Genomic DNA, 22,349 nt, shown 5'->3' with positions numbered 1-22,349 from the left:
CAATATAATGCAAATTATTAAAGTCAGTCCTTGTACATACATCCGTGTAGCAAGCATTGAGGCTCGACTAACAGCACCTTTAACCAATTATTTAATGTTCAGTTATTTAGCCCTATTTCCCTGAGCAGTTATGCTGAGGCTTTCCCTTCATGGATAGTTTTACAAAGCCTTAAGTATTAAAAGTACTATGAAGAACATACTTCTAAGAATCCTATTTAATGCTACTTAACTAAACCTGTATAAATCTAATGGAGGAATTGATTGGTACATATACCAACTGTCAGCCTGTGGTAACGTAACCTTAGACGCTGCCTGACCACAAAGTTTGGAAATTATATTTAAACCAAAAGAAAATAAATAAATACAGCAGGTTACCTTGTGGAGAAATACCATGTGTTCTACATCAGTGAATGCCATGGTCTGAACTTTTGTATCCATCTAGTCTTTTGAACTGAGGGGATCCCTTTAGTTAGAACATGCCAAATGAGATTAGTGACCCAAAGGAAGCTTAGAAAACAAACCCAAACTGGTTCATCACATACAAGAAAGAATGATCTGGCTAAAATAAAATTACTATGTAGCACTGAGGACATTGTTTTTTAAAAATGCATATATATTTGGACAAAATGAACCTAAACCGCAAACAAGAGGACTAGTTTTGAAAGGAGTATGTGAACATCTAAAGGACAAAAATATCAGAGAGGGTGTGCATGTGTATGTACAGGCAGGGCTGGCCAAAATCATTGTGCCACCGTCTGTCACTTCTCCCGCTGCTCTCTCCCCAAGCCTAACCACAGCTCGCATTTCTAGGTCTAAATTTGAAACATGATCTATGAGAGGATTCTCGTCTAAGAGGGCGCCATTTTCCTTTCACTGCCCTGGAGATTAAATTTCTCCTCATCTGCCTAGGATTTCATGATACTTCGAAACTGAGGCAATAATTTATGGGTTTTTGAACAAATGGGCCAATGGCCAGCCCAATACTGCTTTAGGATCATAATATGTAAACCCTTCCAAATTCTAAACAGCTTTGATCTCGTTCTAAACAAACATCATAATTATAGTCTGGTGATACTTCTTATGGATGGTTTCCACAGTACACATTCACCAAGATGGTTTTGACTTACTAGGTTCTAAATCAGGACTATTAACCATCTTCCTTTTTCTTTTTTTCTCACTGAAATTTGTCTCACTTTTTAATCTTGGTAACCTACTCATCAAAAGAAAGAATAATAAAAGAAGGGAATTTCATGTTGGATAAGGCAGGCTCTATGAAGTATTTTTTTTAATAGGTCTTCATAAGACATTACAAGCTATTGAATTCCCATCAAGAAAACCTATTTCTATTTAATTGTGCTAAGTGCTAAGGTTTTACTCTTTAGGTTTTCCATTTTTTTCCACTTGTGCATTGTTCCTATGCAGGCCCCTCTGGATATGAGTTGTGAAGTCATATTTGTCCGTGCAAAGATGCTGGCATATGCTGCACTGGAAAGGTCCACTGTCACCATGGCAACTCATATGCAAAGCATACATCACTTCATCCAGAAAGACAATGCCACAGTGCACACATTTTGTTGAAAGTTCATCTTGAGTACTTCTATCAACTTTCTCTGTTTTTACTACATTCAAGGGACCTTCATTTTTTACATTTGACGGTGCCTTCGTTTTCTCCTTGGAGGCACCATTCGCAGTTGGCCCAGGTCTGGAATGCTTGATCGCCAAATCTAGAGGAATGTCATTGTCTGATCCAACAGTTGAAAAATGAGGAGGCAGATTGAAGGTGGGATAAGGCACATAGTTTTGGCAAGGATTTGGTAGGCCAGGCACGTGACTCAAGTAGTGCGGATTCCCAGGAACGGAGAGCTTATATTTACTCCAGAACCGCAGCCAATCAGCTTCACTCTGGAAGTCATTATGTACAAAGGGAAGTCCGAAAAGGGGATACTGGTACTTTTCAATAGGGCTGCCTGGTGGTGAATAATTTGGGTGCTTCGCGGGTCTCATGTACTTTTCTATGGGACTGCCTCTCTCAGAACTTCCTTTCCCTTCAGATACGGATGAACTGTTTCCTGGGTCTCCAGTACTTTCCTGAGGACTTTTTATCTGAATGTGCAAAGGTTGCATTCTTTTGTGAATATCCAGAGTTTGGCTGACCAGGACTGGCTGCTGAGCAGAATGGCTTTTAGTCAATGAACCCTGGGCTTCGTATTTACTCAGGCTGGGGAGTGGAATTTCTCTCTGGTGACCTTCAGTTAAGTGATCTTCCGACCGCCTCTCTAAGGGACTGCCGTTGACCTGCTCCTCACTGCCGGCCCTCTGCTGTTTGTTGAGCTGCTCGGCCTGAAGTGCCTCTGGGTTAAGGCGCTTTCTTGTTCTTCTCCTAATAATCTGCTCACCGTTGTTTTGTTTAATGATGTTTAAAGGCCTGGGAGTCTGCAGGGAACACACACACAATACATAAAAGGAAAACATTAAAAAATACATTAAAATGCATTAACAATTCCTCACAAATATAAACCATGTTCAAGTTCAAAGCAAAGACAGGCTTTATGTTATAGATTTACTAAATCTCCTCCTTTGGCCCTGAGCAGGATCAGAGGACAGAACCAAAGCATACTCTTTTACCCTAATTAAATCATGCCCATCTTTACAGAGAGGACTGAAAAACTTTAATCTACTTGAAAACAGCCTTTCCAAACTCAAGAGACTTCAGAATTGCATTATTTTGTGATAAAACGATATAGAAAGTTAGTTGAAGAAATGTGATTTTTCTGAAAGATTTCTCAACTTTTGAGTCATGCACCAAGAAGACGTCAACAGTAACATAGGAGATCGGTTTTGATGACAACTGTGGAAAAATGATACGAGGCTGTAGACAACTATGTCTTCCTCCCCATCCCCCAGATGCTCCCTTCCAACTCATGTACTGAATCTCTTACCCTCCAGTGTGACTGTAGCTGAAGATTAGATCTTTAGGAGGTAAATAAGGTTAAGTGAGGGCTTTCCTGGTGGCTCAGATGGTAAAGAATCTGCCTGCAATGTTGGAGACCTGAGTTCAATCCCTGAGGTGGGAAGATTCCCTGGAGAAGGGAATGGTTATCCTCCAGCATTCTTGGAGAATCCCATGGACAGAGGAGCCTGGCGGACTACAGTCCATGGGGTTGTAGAGTCGTACACAGCTGAGTGATTAACACACAAGATTAAATGCAGACATAGAGTAAAGGCAGCCTTCTACAAGCCAGGAAGAGACTCTCACCAGAACCCAACCACACTACACCCTGATCTCAGACTGCCGGCCTCTAGAACTGTGAAAATAAATGTCTGTTCTTTAAGACATCCAGTTTACGGTAGTTTGTTATGTCAAGGCCCAGATGACTAATACACACATTCTCCTAAATAACTGCAAGTGTGGATATATAATATTAAACATCAGAATATAAATAATCAAAGGCAAACTGACAGAACTGTAAGGAAACATATCAAGTGAAGTGAAAGTGAAATTGTTAGTTGCTTAGCCGTGTCCAAATCTTTCTGACCTCATGGACTGTAGTCCGCCAGGCTCCTCTGTCCATGGGATTCTCCAGGCAAGAATACTGCAGGGGGTAAGCCATTCCGTTCTCTGGGGGATCTTCCTGACCCAGGGATTGAACATGGTTCTCCTGCACTGCAGGCAGATTCTTTATGATCAGAGCCTCTAGGGAAGCCCAACAGTTGCTCAGCTGCGTGGGACTCTTTGTGACTCCACGGACTATAGCCTGCCAGGCTCCTCTGACCTTGGAATTCTTCAGGATCAAAGCCATATCCAGTGAGAGGTTTTTTTTTTTTTTTTTTTTTTTAAATAAACTCCCACTTTCATTTTTTTCCCTCTAATTATATAAGTACTTACTATTAAGGAAGATTTTACCTGTTAACAGGTGAAGCATTTGTTTTCTGTTGAAAATCTAAATTTATTTGTAGGCTTGCTTCAAATATCCTATCTGTCATTCTACTCTGTACTTAAATAGAATGCTGACTTTCACCCAGCTTAAGTATGATATGACTGGTATTTATGTACATGTTCAATAGGTGTTTATATTACATGACTAAAATCCATAGATAAGACTATAATAAAAACTTTACTTGCAGTAGGAGCTTTAACTTTGATTTATAAAATCAAGAGAATATGTTTAATAAGTGACTGCATATTTACAAATTAAAAATTTAAAGAATCTTTACATGGGCTAAAATCTGATTTTTTCTAAAAGATTACTGAAATCAGGAAATAATCCCTACATAAAATATGAACATGAACATTATGTAATTTGTGAATTACACCTGGAAATGATGCATCTTAATGCAAGAGAGTATTTTTTAAGTGTAAACAAAACACAAATCCTCTTGGAGTGTTTTTATTGTCACAAAGATATTTTGAAGGAAAAAGGAGAACGCACTTGTTATTGAACATCAAATTACTCGTTTTAGAATGAAAATGTCACGTCCCCTGGATAGTCCATGTTCATTTACTTTGTTCAGAATTTCAGATTTATAAAGATCTCATATTTCAAACATACATATTTAATCTCTATCCTTCTTTTTGAATCTAAGCATTTAATGCTGAAAATATTCCTCTAAACACTGCTTTAGGTAATTTCACAAATTTTGATATATTTTAAAACTTGTATTTAATTATAATATTTAAATTCAATTCAATATTTTAACACATAGTATATTTTAAAACAGCTACGTGATAACTTTCTAAGATAAACATGCTATTTTATATTTTGATTAAGATGACACTATTAAAACTCACTGAACACTATACATTAGATCTGTGCATTGTATTGTACATAAAGGTTATATTTATAAAAAATGTAAATATATGGAGTTGATGGGAAAACTCAAGGGAATGAAGAGTTCTGTCCTGTAGAATAGAGTAGAAGAAATATAGTGTCTGTTTTAGAGTCCTAAAGAAGACCAATATTTAAGTGACAGGTAAAGGAATTACAGCCCATAAAAGAGACATCAGAGAATTATTATGCACAAATGTATAAGAACTAAGAGCATGTAGGGCCATGGAATTCATGGAGTAGAAGTATAGGAAATTTATGATTTAAAAAACCCCTCAAAATTAAAAACATTTCTGGAGAGATGAATATTAAAATAATTGTTAAAATTTTTTTCATTTATATTGCAGTTGTTAAATTAACATAACCTGGAAGAGCAGTAGTTTAATTAATATTTGGACTTTGATTGGACAGCATTCAATTAAAATCATTAATGTCAGTACTCATTAAATGGAAGCTTATTGCTTGCTTAAATGGTGAAGGCTTAAAAAAAGTAAGGTGATGATGGTAGGAGGAGATTCCTTCTACTAGCTACATGCTAATAACTAAGGTTTTCACAGTTTACTACCAATTAGTCTTGTTGGCAGCAAGCATTTTTTAAAAGAGTGCTTCCAGTGGTCCGTTTGGGAGGACATTTTGTCTAAAACTGTATTCCCCGTAGCTGCATTCTATTCACTGGCTGGTGCTCAGAGCTGTGGTAAAATGCCAAACAAAAAGCAAAAGGCAGAAGGAAACAGATTTTTGCTTACTAAGTGCGGCATTCCTATTTTTAAAGGCAGCTTTGGTCAGCAGATAAACTTTTTTTTTATTTTTTAAGATTTTTTGGGGGGGATGTGGACCATTTTTATGGACTTTAAGACTTTATGGAATTTGTTGCAATACTGTTTCTGTTTTATGTTTTGGTTTTTTAGCTGCTGAAAGGTAGTGGGATCTTAGTTCCCTGACCAGGGAATGAATCTGTACCCCTGGCACTGGAAAGCAAAGCCTTAACCACTGGACCACCAGGGAAGTCCCTAAACTTTCTAAATCAAAAAGAAAAAAAAAAAAAATCCTTCAGGAAGTCAACTGCACATAAAGCTGGGAGATTTGTAAGTTTAAATTTTATTATAAGATTCTACCTAAAATTTGGTTAGAAATAACTGACGTAGCTCAGAGAGTCATAGAAGCTAGCCAGCCAGAGATCTTAAACCACAGAACACTTCTGCACCTTCCTCTGCTCTGCTGTGTGCTCTTCAAGCCCTCAGATGCCACTGGAAGCCCTGGAGAGAGTCACCTGGCATCTCGGTCCCAGGAAGAACCACTCTTCTGAACTGGTCCTACTTCCAGCCTAGATGACACTTGCAAATTCCAAAAGTAGACTGGAAAAGAAGCATTTTTACCCTTGCCATATATTTTATACTGAACATGGGAGAGTCTTCTTGCTTTTTTTTTTAAAATTTATGTACTTTTGAGCTTTAAAAGTTTCTCCTTTCTACCTAAATTAATGTCACTGAATTCTGATACCCACTCATTCACATATCAGTTATGTGAAGTTCCCAGAAATCAATCATTTTCCTCTTTTATATCAAAAGAAACATAATGCATTAGTAATGATCTCACATGAATCTCCCCATAACATCTAAGGCTGGTCCACCATAAATCACAAGTGCGCTCAAAGCAACTGGATTAAACTCTGCAGGGGCAGGCACCGCAAGCCAGGGAATGGTACTTATCACACCACAGCCCAGGCTGTTTTATAAAGCTTTTCCTGAAACAATCTAACAAGTTCTTACCGAGTGAAGCTTCTGGTAGAGACCACACGCATTGCATACATATCCGCCATTTGCATTCTTTCGCCAGAGAGAGGTCTTTGTGGTCAAGCAATTGGCACAAAAAACACCCGAGCCTCTGCGCCTCTGCAATGGGGAAAAAAAAATACAAGGTCAGAGGTGAGTCACATGATCAGTGGAGTTAGACCAAATCAACCCAGGAGTTTTGTCTTTAGACTAGCAACAATGACAGTATAAAACCACACTGCCCATAATGAGGTCAGGTTCAATTGTGTTTAATAGGCACCACTGATTTTCATTATAATTAACCCTACAGTGATGGATGAGGTGCGTGCAACACCAAAGGCTTTTCACAGAAACAGCTTTAACTTTTTGAACTTTGGGGTTTGTGCCTTTAATGATGGCTCCTAAATGCTGAACCCTAAAATATACCTTTTAAAAGTGTCAAAAGTCAAAAGACAGAGCATGGCAATATGTTAAATATATTTTGGAAAAATAGGAGCCCAGGCTACCTGAGCTTCAAAATATAGTCAAACTTGGAATAAGTGCAGCATGTAAACCACTTACAATTTAACCTGATGCATGTCTTTCTGGATGTCATTCATACATAAGTATTAAGACACTAACAAGACACTCAGTTCTAATTTTTCATTTGCACCTGTAAAATCTGAAAGAGAACACCCTCTATCTCCCAAATCTGAGAGGAACAGAAGAAACTTCTGCCAACTAGAAGTACAGTATTACTAATGAGAATCCTTATGAGGGGCCTGCTTAAGCCAAACAACATAGTCACATCAATGGCTATTTATTTATTTGACTCAGACTTGGAAATCACAAGCGTTTCTGAAATTTTAGTGGACTGAATTCTCTAATCACCAGATTGAAAAATAATCCAAGAATATTTAAAAGTAGATCATTAGCATTGCTTGTTCCATTCTTGCTATCAAGTAATGATTCCATTAAACTTCTCATTGAAACAAAAGTCAGGCTGTGTTCATAGGCGCAAATACTAACAGGCAGGAAATGGAACTCTGGCTGAAGAAGAAGAAGGAAAAAAAAAAAAGACAGCCTGAATTGCAACTCTGCTCTCTTTTCTCTAGGAAGCAAAGCCTTTAATGATAAAATATGCATGTTAGATAAGGAGTGGAAAAAGTCTTGCTGGAACCCAATTTTGTGATAAATTTAAAATTACAAACACTATACGTCAAAATTTCAGGGATTCATAAAATTTAGGCGATTTATTTAACTTGAGTCCATACTGTAGACGAGGGGTATCCCTGCCAAGAAAATACAATGGTTATAATTGTACTCTGATACATTTCAAATGGAAAGCTTTCTGCAGACATAATTTTGGCTTCAAGACTGGAACACTTTCTTGGCATTGAAAGGGCATTTGATTCATCGGGTGTTTCACAATGTATCACTAAAAAGACCTGGTGAGCAGCCAGTTCCCTATAGGGTAATTTTTCCATCCAGATGCAAGTGCTATCAGAGGCCCTCGTCAGCTAAACTAATTATGATCTTGCAATTGCTGATGCCTGCTCACTCTAACATTCGACATCCTCCATTAATCATCAATACAAGGAAAATGAATGAAACGTAAAGAAATGAGGACTGGTAAGCTGCATAGCCATAAAAATCTGAAATGAGAGCAATAATTTAACAAGATTGGGGGAATGTTTTTAGTGAGCACAAAGTCAAGCTAACAATTGCCCTTTTCAACCAAGAACACAATTTCATTAGTGTAGCAGGTTGTGCTACTTCAGGTGATGTAATAAAAGCTAAATTTTTCACAAAGATAATCTCTGGCTCCCCTTTTCTCCTTACTCCCCTGACCCCCCAAATCAGGACCAGGAGCGTATAATAAATTTCTCAGTCTCAAAACAAAACACTGGGTACTGGTCCTCAAAGTCCCAATAGGGACCTACTGCAAAAGGACAGACTGCTATTTCCCTCAAATCAATGAACTATTAGAGTTTGTGTTTATCAAACACTCTGGGGCCCCCTTTATCCGAGGTAAGTTGGGGAGCCTAGTTAGGTTATAATTGTGAAACTTCCCTGGGGCCATGCTGTCTTTTCCCGGAGATCTAAATAACACGTTTGGCAAATAAACACCAATTTGATCCACATAAAGGCAATGTAAATGTCCATTTGGAAACTAACCCACATATATGGCTGCGGCTCAAACCTGAATGTATAACCATTCACTGCAGCCTGCTTTTCTTTCCTTACGTCCTGGCTGCTTGACGCGGCATGCCAAAGTGGGTGTAATCCTGGTTTCAGAGAACGCTTCAACCTTGCATAATTTTGCACTTAAGTCTCTTGCAAAGAAAATGCCCTTCATTAGTTTGAGGGAAAATCCTGAAATTACAGTGCTGGTTTTACACAGGCACATCTTGCTTTAAGCAGCATTTAGGCTCCAATAGAGGCTGGTATATTTTAGGTAAACCATATCTTATTTTAAATACATCAAGACTAATTTGGATTCACTTATTTGGAGTCAGTATGGCATGGGGGTTAATAGATTTAGGAGACAGACAGCTTGCATTCAAAACATGCCTCTGTCTTGAGTTGCTGGGTACGACTTTGAGTGAATTACTTAACTTAGCAGTACTTAAATGTCCCCCTCTTTAAAGTGTGAGTTGCTGTGAGTATCAATGTGGACAAATGGACGTATAATTAAAACAATATCAGGGATGTAGAAGGCTCTCAAGTTATCGATCCATCATCGATCCATTAGGGATTAAGCTGTATTTCTTTTGTTACGAGAAAAATATTTTATTTTGTTCTTATCACCTTAATCTACTTATTTTACATTTTAGATATGCTTAAAGCATACGGTTGAGTATCAGAACGTGCATTTCATTTGTGTCATTCTTATCAACTATGAGAATGGAAAGTTGAGTCAGAGTGAAATACCTAGGTGCTCACACCTAGAATTCAATAGGAGCGGACTTGTGTGGGGGCAGAGAGTAGGAGGTAGGTGAGAAATATTTCATACATTTAGTTACCTCCCATCTAACAAATGTATCACTTTGGTAAGCACTGTAGAACCCTATGTTTGATGCACTTGGAAATTTTGGAAGCAGCAGAGTAAGTGGGAGAAGTGGGCAGTGTCCTTCGCTGTGTGACTGCAGAATGGTGGACCATGATGCATCTCTCTCAACCACATCACAGACGACAGCCTGACCCCAGCAAAAGCTGCACCATGCATAATGTCACCTAGCTGGACCGAATATGGCATTTTTTCCCACGTCACCAACATCCTTAACCCAATCAAGTGCTGAGAAAAAGTCTGTTGCCAAAGGAAGCAAAATAGAAGTCTCCCTTGCCTCACTTTTTAAAAACAAGCTTGTTAAAGAGAAAGAAAGGCATTAAAGACCTTATTTCATTCACAGTTTATCAGGCACAACAGAGTTTTAAAACAGTTTGTCTTTCTCCTTTACACTGTGTTAAAGACAGAAATCATGTCCCCTAACAGTCATCAAATAGTCTAAGTAATAAGTACCTAGGACAGTGCTGTCTGTCTTGAGTGGCTAAATATTATTAAAGTTGAAAATCATCTCTCTTGCAATAATGATTTTTATCACTAGTCATTACTCTTATTTTTGAAAATAAAGTTTTTTAAAAAAATATTTCCTAGAAATGTCTCCCATTTGGATCGACCAATTTATCTTCAGTTGGGCAGAGATGGCTAATGACATTGGAGACAAGAAAATCAAGAGAGTTAATTTTCCCAATTCTACATTCCAGGCTTTTTTTTTTTTTCCCTCTCTCTCTCTCTTTGAGAAACAGCTGAAGCCAGGTACCTGCTAAGTCCTGAATATATAAGTCAGGGCCATCTCACACGCTAGTAAAGTCATGCTCAAAATTCTCCAAGCTAGGCTTCAGCAATACGTGAACTGTGAACTTCCAGATGTTCAAGCTGGTTTTAAAAATGGCAGAGGAACCAGAGATCAAATTGCCAACATCCGCTGGATCATCGAAAAAGCAAAAGAGTTCCAGAAAAACATCTATTTCTGCTTTATTGACTATGCCAAAGCCTTTGACTGTGTGGATCACAAGAAACTGTGGAAAATTCTGAAAGAGATGGGAATACCAGACCACCTGACCTGCCTCTTGAGAAACCTGTATGCAGGTCAGGAAGCGACAGTTAGAACTGGACGTGGAACAACAGACTGGTTCCAAATAGGAAAAGGAGTACGTCCAGGCTGTTTATTGTCACCCTGCTTATTTAACTTCTATGCAGAGTACATCATGAGAAACCCTGGGCTGAAAGAAGCACAAGCTGGAATCAAGATTGCCGGGAGAAATATCAAGAACCTCAGATATGCAGATGACACCACCCTTATGGCAGATAGTGAAGAGGAATTAAAAAGCCTCTTGATGAAAGTTAAAGTGGAGAGTGAAAAAGTTGGCCTAAAGCTCAACATTCAGAAAATGAAGATCATGGCATCTGGTCCCATCACTTCATGGGAAATAGATAGGGAAACAGTGTCAGACTTTATTTTGGGGGGCTCCAAAATCACTGCAGATGGTGATTGCAGCCATGAAATTAAAAGATGCTTATTCCTTGGAAGGAAAGTTATGACCAACCTAGATAGCGTATTCAAAAGCAGAGACATTACTTTGCCAACAAAGGTGGGTCTAGTCAAGGCTATGGTTTTTCCAGTGGTCATGTATGGATGTAAGAGTTGGACTGTGAAGAAAGCTGAACGCCGAAGAATTGATGCTTTTGACTGTGGTGTTGGAGAAGACTCTTGAGAGTCCCTTGGACTGCAAGGAGATCCGACCAGTCCATTCTAAAGGAGATCAGTCCTGGGTGTTCTTTGGAAGGAATGATGCTAAAGCTGAAGCTCCAGTACTTTGGCCACCTCATGTGCAGAGCTGACTCATAGGAAAAGACTCTGATGCTGGGAGGGATTAGGGGCAGGAGGTGAAGGGGACAACAGAGGATGAGATGGCTGGATGGCATCACTGACTCGATGGATTGAGTTTGAGTGAACTCTGTGAGTTGGTGATGGACAGGGAAGCCTGAAGTCCTGCAATTAATAGGGTCACAAAGAGTCGGACATGACTGAGTGACTGAACTGAACTGAATGGAAGAATGAAGCTCTACCTCTCCTTTATGCACATCATTAGAGCCATGCATTGCTGATGGTATATGTGTATGTTTCAAATAATAAAATGGTTTCTCTTTTCCTACAAGCTGCTTTTAAGAGTTAATAATAGGGGATTCCCTGGTGATCCAGTGGTTAGGACTCTGTGCTTTCACTGCTGAGGGTGTGGGTTCAATCCCTGGCCACGGAACCAAGATACTGGAAACTGAGCGACACCCCCCCCAAAAAGGTGTTAATGATGATTTGAACCTCCATGACTTTGTGCAGGAGACATATGCACTGTCCTTTGAGAGATATGGATATAGACACTTCTGGGAGAGGAAATGATAGGAATAAGCAGTTAGTGGATAACATGAAGGTGTACCTGAAAGGCCCTCCTTTCAGGCTGAAGGAAAGCTGTCCTCTTACATATCCAAAGCTATGCATGGTCATAGCATGCTCTGCCCCTGGCCTTCTCTAAGTGCACCTTCTATTTATATGTGGTTTCAATGGAGGGCAAGACTGAAGGATTGTCAGCAGAAAACCCAAATCTACATGAAAGTCACCTCAATGGAAAATGTCTAAAGAGGAAATTCTGGGATCAACAAGGCACTGACTACATTTAACTTCAAGTTTAAATAATCTGCCCACTAACTTTTTAGGCCGAATCTGTATGGCCTGTATGTTATTTCTGCTGGCTGGTAATTTCCTATGTGAAAAAGGAAGAGTGGTGATAGGAATAGTTAGTTCATTGCAAGGAATTCTGAGGCCAGCCCCCATGATCGGCATCTCCAAGGCTTTTCAATTACTGAGAATTCTTTGGATCACTTCTTTCCTTCCCACATTTCAAATGTATTGTAACCACCATACCGATTTTCACAACAGCAAGTTAGGTGATGAATCTGGACAATCATCCATGCCAGGATTTGAAACAGAAAATGACACACCATCTTTTAATAAAAGTACATTTTAAATCCAACATATATATTTTTTTCTTTTCCCTGCTGGAGATTGCACCAAGCAGTGTAATGACTAAATAACTAACAGAAGAAACCTCTAGTCTTTAGGCTCACAGCTAACTACTGTAAGGCATCATGATCACTAAATTTTTTCAGAGTTTCTGATTCAAGTTTTGCTTTTAGGGAGCTTAAATCCTCAGTCAATTACAGATCCCTCTGTGTTAAGCGCTGACACATATTTTGGTAAACCCAGATGAGTCCTTAGAAAAGAACAAGAATGGGAAAAAGATTTTAAATTGGTTCAGCTATTTTTATAGCTTATTTTACTATTTGAAGATTAGCCAAAAGCAAACATTTTAAGGTTTTCAAATTTCATTATTAACAGAACTTATTTCATTTGATCAATAAAAAGTAAATTTGATTGAATTATTCATTCAAGTGGTTTAACATTTAGAGTCATGGAAATTCATCTCCAAGATATTAAAAGTCCCCATTGGAGAAGTTTATCTGTGCAGAAATGATCCTTTATAATAGTTTTCTATGAATAAAAACCATACTGAAACCATGTAATTATATAACAAGCCTTGATAGGCAGAGTATTTACTCACATTTTTTATGGTTTTATATCTTGGCCATTTTAAATCAAATCAACTTGAAATTTGATATATGTGCTGTTAGTCTGGATGCACCTCAAATATTTTTAACTCTTTAAACAATTCTATGTTTATTTGATTATATCAAGAATCTTTTGAGAACTTCATTTTAGGGAAATGTACAGATGGCTATGATAGAATCTTTTGGTACAACTTTGTAGTAATAAAACTTTAGTGGTAAATATAATTCAATTCCGTTTTGGGACTAATTATTAAATGTCCACCATGTGCCTGGCACTGTGCTAGAAGCTGGAGTTACAGTGAAGTATATGGCAGACATGGTCTGTAATCTCTCTGTTCACAGTAGAATCTGCTAAAAACATACCATATATACAGTCAACATGATAAAAACCGAGACTGTTGATGAATAGTGACAGTTTAATTCATGTAAATTATATGAAAACATTTCTCAAGAAACCAAAGCATCTCCCACAAATACATTTCACTTAAAGGGTGAAAGTTATCTAATAATCAGAGGGTTTACTCTCTGTGCTCCTTTATAAAAATGGATAATAGTCTAGTCGTTTCAGAAACAAGAACCTTGCTTATTGTCCCATCAGTAATAATGTCCTATCAACCACCAAAAGAGTTGATACAAACTAAATAATGTGTTCATGACAGTCTCTATAAAATTGAAATTCAATAACTATTGAATAAATGATAAGTAATATTTTAGCCATTATCACTCTTATTCACCACCAAGAGACAGAGAAAGTCACTCTCTCCCACTTACCCCCATTAAGGAATTTACTGACTATTGACTACCCACCAGCAGAGGCTAAAGAATATAAAGAACACCACACCTAAAACAACTTAAAACAGACAGTGGCTTGCAATGAACACCTAAATAAATTCACAGCCAGAATTTTATCAGAAGCACAGGCTGGCCAGTATTTTAGCAAGAGCAGGGAGACAGCTTTGCCAACAGAAAGCAATAGATATCAATAACTTGGCTGACTTTTGCTCCAAATAAAATTGTACAGAATCAGTTGAAACAGGCTGTATACCAAGTCTATGCCTGCTTTAAAACAGCCCTCTATGCCCTCAGATTTCTTGCCAGAAAACTGAAGAGACTCTACAAGGTTCAGCCAAGCATCCATATTATAATCACCTATCTCAGAGTTTGGAAACAAAACCTGTTTACCCTGCTTATTAAATTTACTTCCTCAACACATCAGAAATGCTAATGGAGACCAGTGTAAACTAAACTGACATCTTTGGCTAGAAGCAATGGAACAACTTCTGTTCCAGGACATGAGGCAATTCATATTCTAGCAATCATACATTGTACCCAGGTATGAATGTGCCCAAGACTTTTCCACTGACACGTCACCACGCTGGAGTTGCCCAATATATCAGGACATGTTAAAACAGATTAGCTCCATTTCTTCTGAGATGCAATTGGTGACTCATGGCGCGGGATTGCAGAAAATGAGAGTTCCCCGGGGAAATCCCACATTTTAAATTATTTGTATGGATTCTTCAAATCTTCTGATTTTATAAATTTATCGTACAGATAATATAAACTACTACATAGGTCTGAAGGACCCCCATCTCCATACTTAGACTTACTCCATATTTGGAAAATGAGCAAAGCAAACATGTGATGTCATACACAAATTACTTAACAGACTAGGACTAGAAAAACTCAGATCTTTGGAGTTCTAACCCCTGCTGTTTCTGTAACAATGTCCTGCCATTACAGCAATATGTATTTGGACAGCTGAAAATATAGCTGAAGATTTATATCTACACTGTCTTTTCATTCCACGTGAAAGTCACTGTTGTCGAAAGAACTGCTCAAGCCTCTTATTGCTTCTATTTCTGCCACCACAGATCCGTTTTCACCTTTCCTTCAGTTACAACAATGGTCAAGAGTGTTTCAACAGGGACTTTCTTCTACGCCAGTGCCAAAATCTGACACTGAAAAGGGAAAAAAGGGGGGCTTTTTGGAGGCACAGTTAAACAATTCTAGCACTTCTTAAGTAAATTTCAGCATGAGAATATGAGAATCAATTATATCTTAATAAAGTTATTGCAATTTTTATTTAAACAATATATTTGGCAAACATTTATTGTGGGAATTCTTCACAGTATAGAAAATAAGCACCTTGGTGATAGGGACTTTTCTAGAAAAAGCCTAAAGTTCAAAAGGTTCAGCTTCGAAGCACTTAATTTAAGAAACAAATAGAGGTATTTTATGTATTACCTAAGTAGGACTGGTTTATGATAGATAATGATGATGACATGGTCATTTTGAAAGAAAAGGAAAATAACAGATAATAATCAGTAATTCTTTTCATACTTGCTAACAGATAATAACTAGTCAATGAAGTGTTACCATCCTCAAGGAATTTACATCTATATCAATGGTTTCTAACATTCTTGGGAGTCATAAACTCTTTCAATAAAATTTATGACACTCTCCCCCGACAATAAAAAAGATATGTAAAATATTTTGCAAATAACTTCAGGCTGTTCAAAAGAATGTCCTTCATAAAATGCATCCAAAGATTTCACATGGATCTGAGTACCCATGGATTATGAGGTTAAGAACTCCTGACATAATATAATTATCTCAGTTTGGATTGAAAATGAATTACTAGGGATTGTTATCCTCTCATTTTACTGACGAGGTAACAGATTGTGAATGATTCTTTGACTTAACTAGTGTCAAAAACACATCCTAGTCTCTTAAGTCCAGGCAAAAACACATGACTTTTTCTAAAAATCATTTTTGGGACTTCCTTGGTGGTTTGGTGGTTAGGAATCTGCCTGCCCATGCAGAAGGACACCGGTTCAATCTCTGGTCTAGGAAGATTTCACATGCTGCAGGGCAACTAAGCCCCTCAACCACAACTACTGAGCCCGCACTCTGCAGCAAGAGAAGCCACCACAATGAGAAAGAAGCCTGTGCACCGCAATGAGAGAAAAGCCACAAAGCAGCAAAGACCAAGCGCAGCCATGAATAAACACCATTTTTGAATCAGCTATCTGGTAGACTCGCGTGACTACTTCTTGTCCCTTTTTGAATAATCACCATCACACATCTAATATTTACCAAGTATTTATTTTGTGTAGAATGATACACTACAGACTTAGTTTCCTTACTTGATATCCTCTAAACAAACCTAAGACACAGGAATTATTATTACCATTATTATTATCATTATGGTTATTCTATCCACTTTACAGGTGAGAAAACTAAGCCTTAGAAGCATTTTTCATATACTAAATAGTAAGATCTCTCACTTCAGAGCCACAGTTCTTAACCATGTTTCAGGTCCCATTACTAAAGAAGTGATTGGGGAATTTTTACCAAAAATATTTCACCATAGCTTAGCTTTGACGAATCCTTCTCTCTTCAAACCACCCTATAACAGCTGATTAAACTATGCAAGTTTTGAGGTACCAGAAAGAAATGACTCATCCTTGATCAGATATGGCAACGATCTGTGTTGAGGTTGAAAGATTCAGTGGAAGCCAGAGGAATGTAGCATTTGGGAGAGGGAGGGGTAGTGTGGGGAAGGCAGATGGGTGCAGTGCATGAGTTTGATACTGTTGTCTCAAAAACTAAAAACTGAAAAATATATGTGAACAAAGCCTCTGTTGAAAAGCAACAATTAGTGCACTGACTTCGTGCCTAGAAATGCCATCATGGGAAGGCAGTTGTGAACCAGGAACTCATTTGTATTCGTCATGGCTAGAGACAGGCAGGAAACACGCCACTGGGGTTTTGAGGAGTGCTGTAAACACACATGTTCAGGTACCAATGTACTAGACTTATTTTATATATTGGTATGTTCCTTGGCAGAGAGCTGTTGCAATGTGTGGAATCCTCATTATTCAAGATCAAATACTGCCAATTCTGAAAAATGAGGTCATTTTACCAAATTCCTCAGATTTGAATAATATGAAAGTATTTTAAATTATTTTCCCTTAAACATTTCCCCCATTATTAGATACAGTCTATGTCCTTGATCAGATCAGTACATGTTCTTCAGTGGCCTGTGCAGTTGACTCTGATACTTTTCATGTGTGATACAGTTTACATTTCATTATATATATAAGAGCAAAGCCTAAAATAACTCTATAAAGATGTTTTACCGGGTATTGAGTTGAGATCAGACATTAAATAGCATACAGTTTGCTCAGCAGAAAGATGGTATTTGCCACGTATTTTCACTTAACAATAGCAACAAAATGCATAGAAATACAGTTAAATATCCTGAAGTTTGAAACAGTTAAGAACTATGTTAAAAATCTGCAAATGGATCAATAAGAGACACTGATACCAAATATGCAATTTGAACTAAATAACTAAAAACTTTACTAGACCATACTGTAATACTTCTTACACCATTTCATTCTCTGTGATTTTTAAATACACGGAGGTGGGGTGGGGGCGTGGACTTAAGGGAAATAAACCTAAACTTCATTTAACTTCTGAATCTATAAATAATTCTTTTAAAATACTATCTCATTTTTTATTCAACTTTGTATTTCTTCATGACCCCAAACCAGGTATTTAAATACACTTTTCCAAGATTTAAAATAAGTGTCTAGTACATTTTGCCATTGTTCAAATGAAAGATTTGTCTTTAAATGAGGATGCTATAACTGTTACAGGTAAAATCCAACTCTGGCGGATAATTTCATTATAGAGGCTCTGGGCAGACAGGGATGTCTAAGCTGATTTTTAAAGTTTTAATGACATTATTTTAAAAAGACAACTTGGAATTATGCATTTCCTTAACAGTAATGATGTAATTTTGTAATAAGTGAAATCTTTCATGGGAAAACTGCTTCTTCCATAACTTACACGGTCAATTACACAGGAAAGTACTGTAATCGGGCTGTCCTTCTGTCGTCCCCCACTCCCCGCCCCCATGGTCAAAAAGCTCACGTACACGACTTCCTTTTCCATTACCAACTTGTCTGCAGTACCATCTGTAAAAATGAACACATACCTTGGGCTGCTCGTTTCTGCTTTTGCACGTCCATTAGTGGGACTGGCTGCAGCTGCTCAAGAAGAAAGCAAGGATTGTCTTTGCTTTTATATAGATGTATATATTCCCCCTCCAGTCCTGCCATATCAGCGTGAGGCAATACATCGTCTTGGGTAGGGAACTGTACTTAATAACCTGTGCTCTGACCCACTTCTCTGTGCAATCTGGAGTTTGTTAATCACACTGTATCACGTACCAAAGCAAGAACTACCTCATCACACCACGAACTCTCTCTCGAGACAACCCCTCAGTCATTCCTTCCAAAGGGAACAGTTAAAATCATTTCAGACTTTGACATTTCGTACAGCAAGCAGAATACCAGGAAACCAGTACTGAGGGCTGGCTGGACATCCTGAGACACAAATCTCCTAATGAGTGAGATTTTATTTCATGAGAGGGGCTCTGATATTGCAATAAAGCAACGAACTTTTGTGGGGTTTTTTTGCTTTCTATATGTTTAAAATTTATTTTTTTGTTGAAGAATAATTGCTTTACAGAATTTTGCTGTTTTCTGTCAAACCTCAACATGAATCAGCCATAGGTATACATATATCCCCTCCCTTCTGAAACTCCCTCCCATCTCCCTCCCCATCCCACCCCTCTAGGTTGATATAGAGCTCCTGTTTGACTTTCTTATATCCTCCCTCTGGTTTATATATGTATTTTTCTGTTGGCATTATTTTTTCCCTGGATTAAGGTTATTAAACTGTCTACAACCTCTGCAGAAGATGCAAATAAATTAAAGCAAGGAAGGACCCTAAATTAATTTTTTTGTCATTTACCTACAAGAAATAACATTTCTCCTTGTTGTGGAATAACAGTAATAATAATAAAAAACAAAACACCCTCAATTATTAAGCTCTTAAAAATATTTGAAAAAAAAAAAGATTCATAGAGAAGCTGAAATTTAAAAAACATAAAAGAAAAAAGAGAGATCCCCCAAATGGTTTAATTGTTTTCCACATTTATAAGTTTACCCCAAATAAATCAAAACTACTTTTCTTCATAAGAAGTAACCCGTTGTCAGTGTGTAAGCTTAACTTTTGGAACTCAGAGTGCCAATTCCACCTTAGACTTTCACATACTAAATTGTTTTAAATGGTCCAACAGCCCTGCTTCCCAGAGTTTAGGTACAGGAGAAAGAATGCTGGATTCCAGTTATTTACAAATGCATGTCACTCCTAAGGGACTGGGGACTTCTGAAGAGCTTCCCCCCCACCTCACTTTAATCTTTTGTATTATCAGTGCATTGCACATAGTTGATGTTTAATTATTGACAGTTTTACTGAATTGACCTCTATCAGAGAGGATACTGCTAATTTTAATAAACAGTCTGTTAAAATGTACGCATATATGTACATATACATACATGCTGTGATCAAAATGTTATCACTTAAAATACAGTTGTATTCATGAAATATGAATGGTGGTCATTATCACAGAAAATAGGACTCAAATTGAAAACAGTTTCAGCTTATGAGACATAAAAGAAAATTAATAAATTCTGTACCATATTTAAACAATGTATTATATGACAGCAGAGAAGAGGAATGAGCTTTGTTTATATGAGCTTCTGATCAATTTTCAGAACTAGTAGAAGTGGCATATGTTGGTGTGTATTTGTGTATACATGTATATATACACACAAAACAGATATATACATACACATACATATGTGTATATATACACACATACACAACTGAATCCATTAAAACATTTTCAGCACTAACACATGGTGAAATGTCACTAGTTGCTTTTATTTTCATTAAAGCAATATAATATTTTATAAGTGAAACTAAAGTATCAATGATGTTGTTAGACTAAAGGAAAAAAATTCCATGAGTTTTCTGGGGAGTTGAGAGTAAGTACAATTCACTACTTTGTACATAAGATTGTAGGAAAAAAAGCAGTAAGAGTACCTAAGAGAGTGTTTTCAATGTCAGCCTAATAAATATTGATTTTATTAGGTGGGAAATAAGACATCAATACTTCATGATTTACTTTTATAACTATGTTAGAGTTCTCTCAATGCATATATGCACTAAATTAACATAAATATAATTGTATGAGAGAATACATGTATCAGACACTCAGTGAGCATTAAATTCCTTTCTCTCTTAATTTCAGAAGATAATAAGTATAAATAGATATTAGATTTCAAAGCTCCTGAATAAATGAATAAGCTTTGGACATGTAAAGCTCAACCTTTGTAGCTACATATTTATGTAAATATGAGGAAAACATATACAAAGGACCTCATATTTATTTTAAGTATGAATAGTGATCCTAAAACTCTCAAATAAAGATGACTGTCCTAAAGAAGTATATAACATTAATTATACATTTAAAAAATAGAAATCTATCTCTTGCCTTCTGTCTTTTGACCGCTCTCTCTCCTTTCTTTTTCAACTGTGTTCCAAAAGACCTTAAAGGATTCATTACACAAAGCAGTGTGTGATGACTTAGTCACTTACATAAGTTTCACAAGTATGTCAAAGATACATATTTCTCAACCTAAAGTTAAACAGAAATGTGAAGAAGGAGTAAGTGGCCTTGGGAATTTTCTAGAACATAAAGAAATACACTGTCGGCTAAGGTCAAGTTCCCTTATATATATAACTCATTCTAGCTGCATGTAATTTTCTTCCTTTCATGTGGTGTGATCACTTAGATTGTATATATTATCACAAAATATGACAATGGATATTTATTTCTAGATTACATAAAGTGATTTGCTTAAATTCATATAGATCACAACCGAAAACTTTGTACAAGAAATAGTTTTGGATAAATTTATGTTCATAAACAATCATTTGGAATTTGACATTCTCTATTTCATATGTGATTAGTCGCTTCAGTCATGTCCAACTCTTTGTGACCCCATGGACTATTTTATGTATCTATATATAAAACACATATATAATATATTCACATATGTAAGTATAAATATACATGCAAATAAACTACATTTAAAGAATATATTCATATGCACATAAACATATATTTAAAATATGTATATGTGTGATTACATGAACACATTTCTTTAAAGTAAAGTGGTTTCAGGGTCATCCAGCTTAATAACTTAAAAACTTTAGGGACTGGTGGTCTTAATATTTTAAAATGTCTGCCTTTAAAACTCACAAACTTCTACTACTTTCCCAGCTAAAAAGTTTATAACAGAAAACAAGATAAAATATTTTAGATGAAAAAGTGTAATGGCAGAAATAATGAATCAATGAATGTAAGAAACCAGCAGGTAGATTTCATGAAGAATTAATCATTTATGTAAGGAATTCATGGGATTCCCAGGTGGCGCTAGTGGTAAAGAACCTGCCTGTCAATGCAGGAGCTCTAAGAGATGTGGGTTCAATCCTTGAGTTGGGAAGATCCCCTGGAGGAGGGCATGGCAACCCACTCCAATATTCTTGCCTGGAGAATCCAAGGGACAGAAAAGCCTGGTGGGCTACAGTCTATAGGGTTGCAAAGAGTCGAACATGACTAAGGTGACTTAGCATGCATGCAAAGGAATTTGTAGATATATGCTTCAAAAAGTTATGTACTTGCCAAAGGAAAAGTTAGGTGGCTAGATCTGACTTTGGTCATCCCTCTTTTTCTACCTATTTTCTAAGATTTTATTATTTTATTAATTTTATTATATATATTATACACACATGTACACAGATACTTAGAATTATACATATATGTACACTTTGTTGCCCATGTGTATATTTCTTTGGCAAAATAAGAATGGAAATAATCAGATTCTTTTAAATTCATCCCAAACGAAGGCAATAATTTAAAAATAAACACAATGGACTAACTAGTACCAGACTAAAATTCAAAGCAATGCACATTACCAAAAAGAAAAAAATAAAGGTAAAGAAAAGTGTGCCTTAAACATAAAAGTCCTAACTTTTAAGGAAGAAAATCACCATTAGCAGAGGTTTAGCTAATTAGTCAAATCTAATGCAGGGCTTTAATGTTTGTAAGTTTACAAATTTCAGAAAATGACCGAATTATTCCACTTATATCATTAA

General features: G+C 36.9%; 1 protein-coding gene across 1 annotated transcript in view; it reads right to left on the bottom strand.

Annotated features, from left to right (window-relative positions):
- Positions 1 to 1,359: 1,359 nt before the first annotated feature.
- The window catches only part of TRPS1 (transcriptional repressor GATA binding 1), a 222,685-nt gene continuing 201,695 nt past the window's right edge, over positions 1,360 to 22,349 (bottom strand). Inside the window, exons 5-6 of the mRNA XM_052651820.1 lie at positions 6,596 to 6,718; positions 1,360 to 2,433 (exon numbers count right to left, since the gene is read on the bottom strand). Of these exons, the coding sequence (XP_052507780.1) occupies positions 1,372 to 2,433; positions 6,596 to 6,718 (1,185 nt within the window). The 3' untranslated portion in view covers positions 1,360 to 1,371. The remainder of the gene's footprint in view (positions 2,434 to 6,595; positions 6,719 to 22,349) is intronic.

Source organism: Budorcas taxicolor, chromosome 14, assembly GCF_023091745.1.
Source record: "Budorcas taxicolor isolate Tak-1 chromosome 14, Takin1.1, whole genome shotgun sequence".
In the NCBI taxonomy this organism is placed as follows: Eukaryota; Metazoa; Chordata; class Mammalia; order Artiodactyla; family Bovidae; genus Budorcas; species Budorcas taxicolor.
The sequence above is the reverse complement of the archived record's forward strand: the minus strand, read 5'-3'. Positions and strand labels throughout refer to the sequence as shown.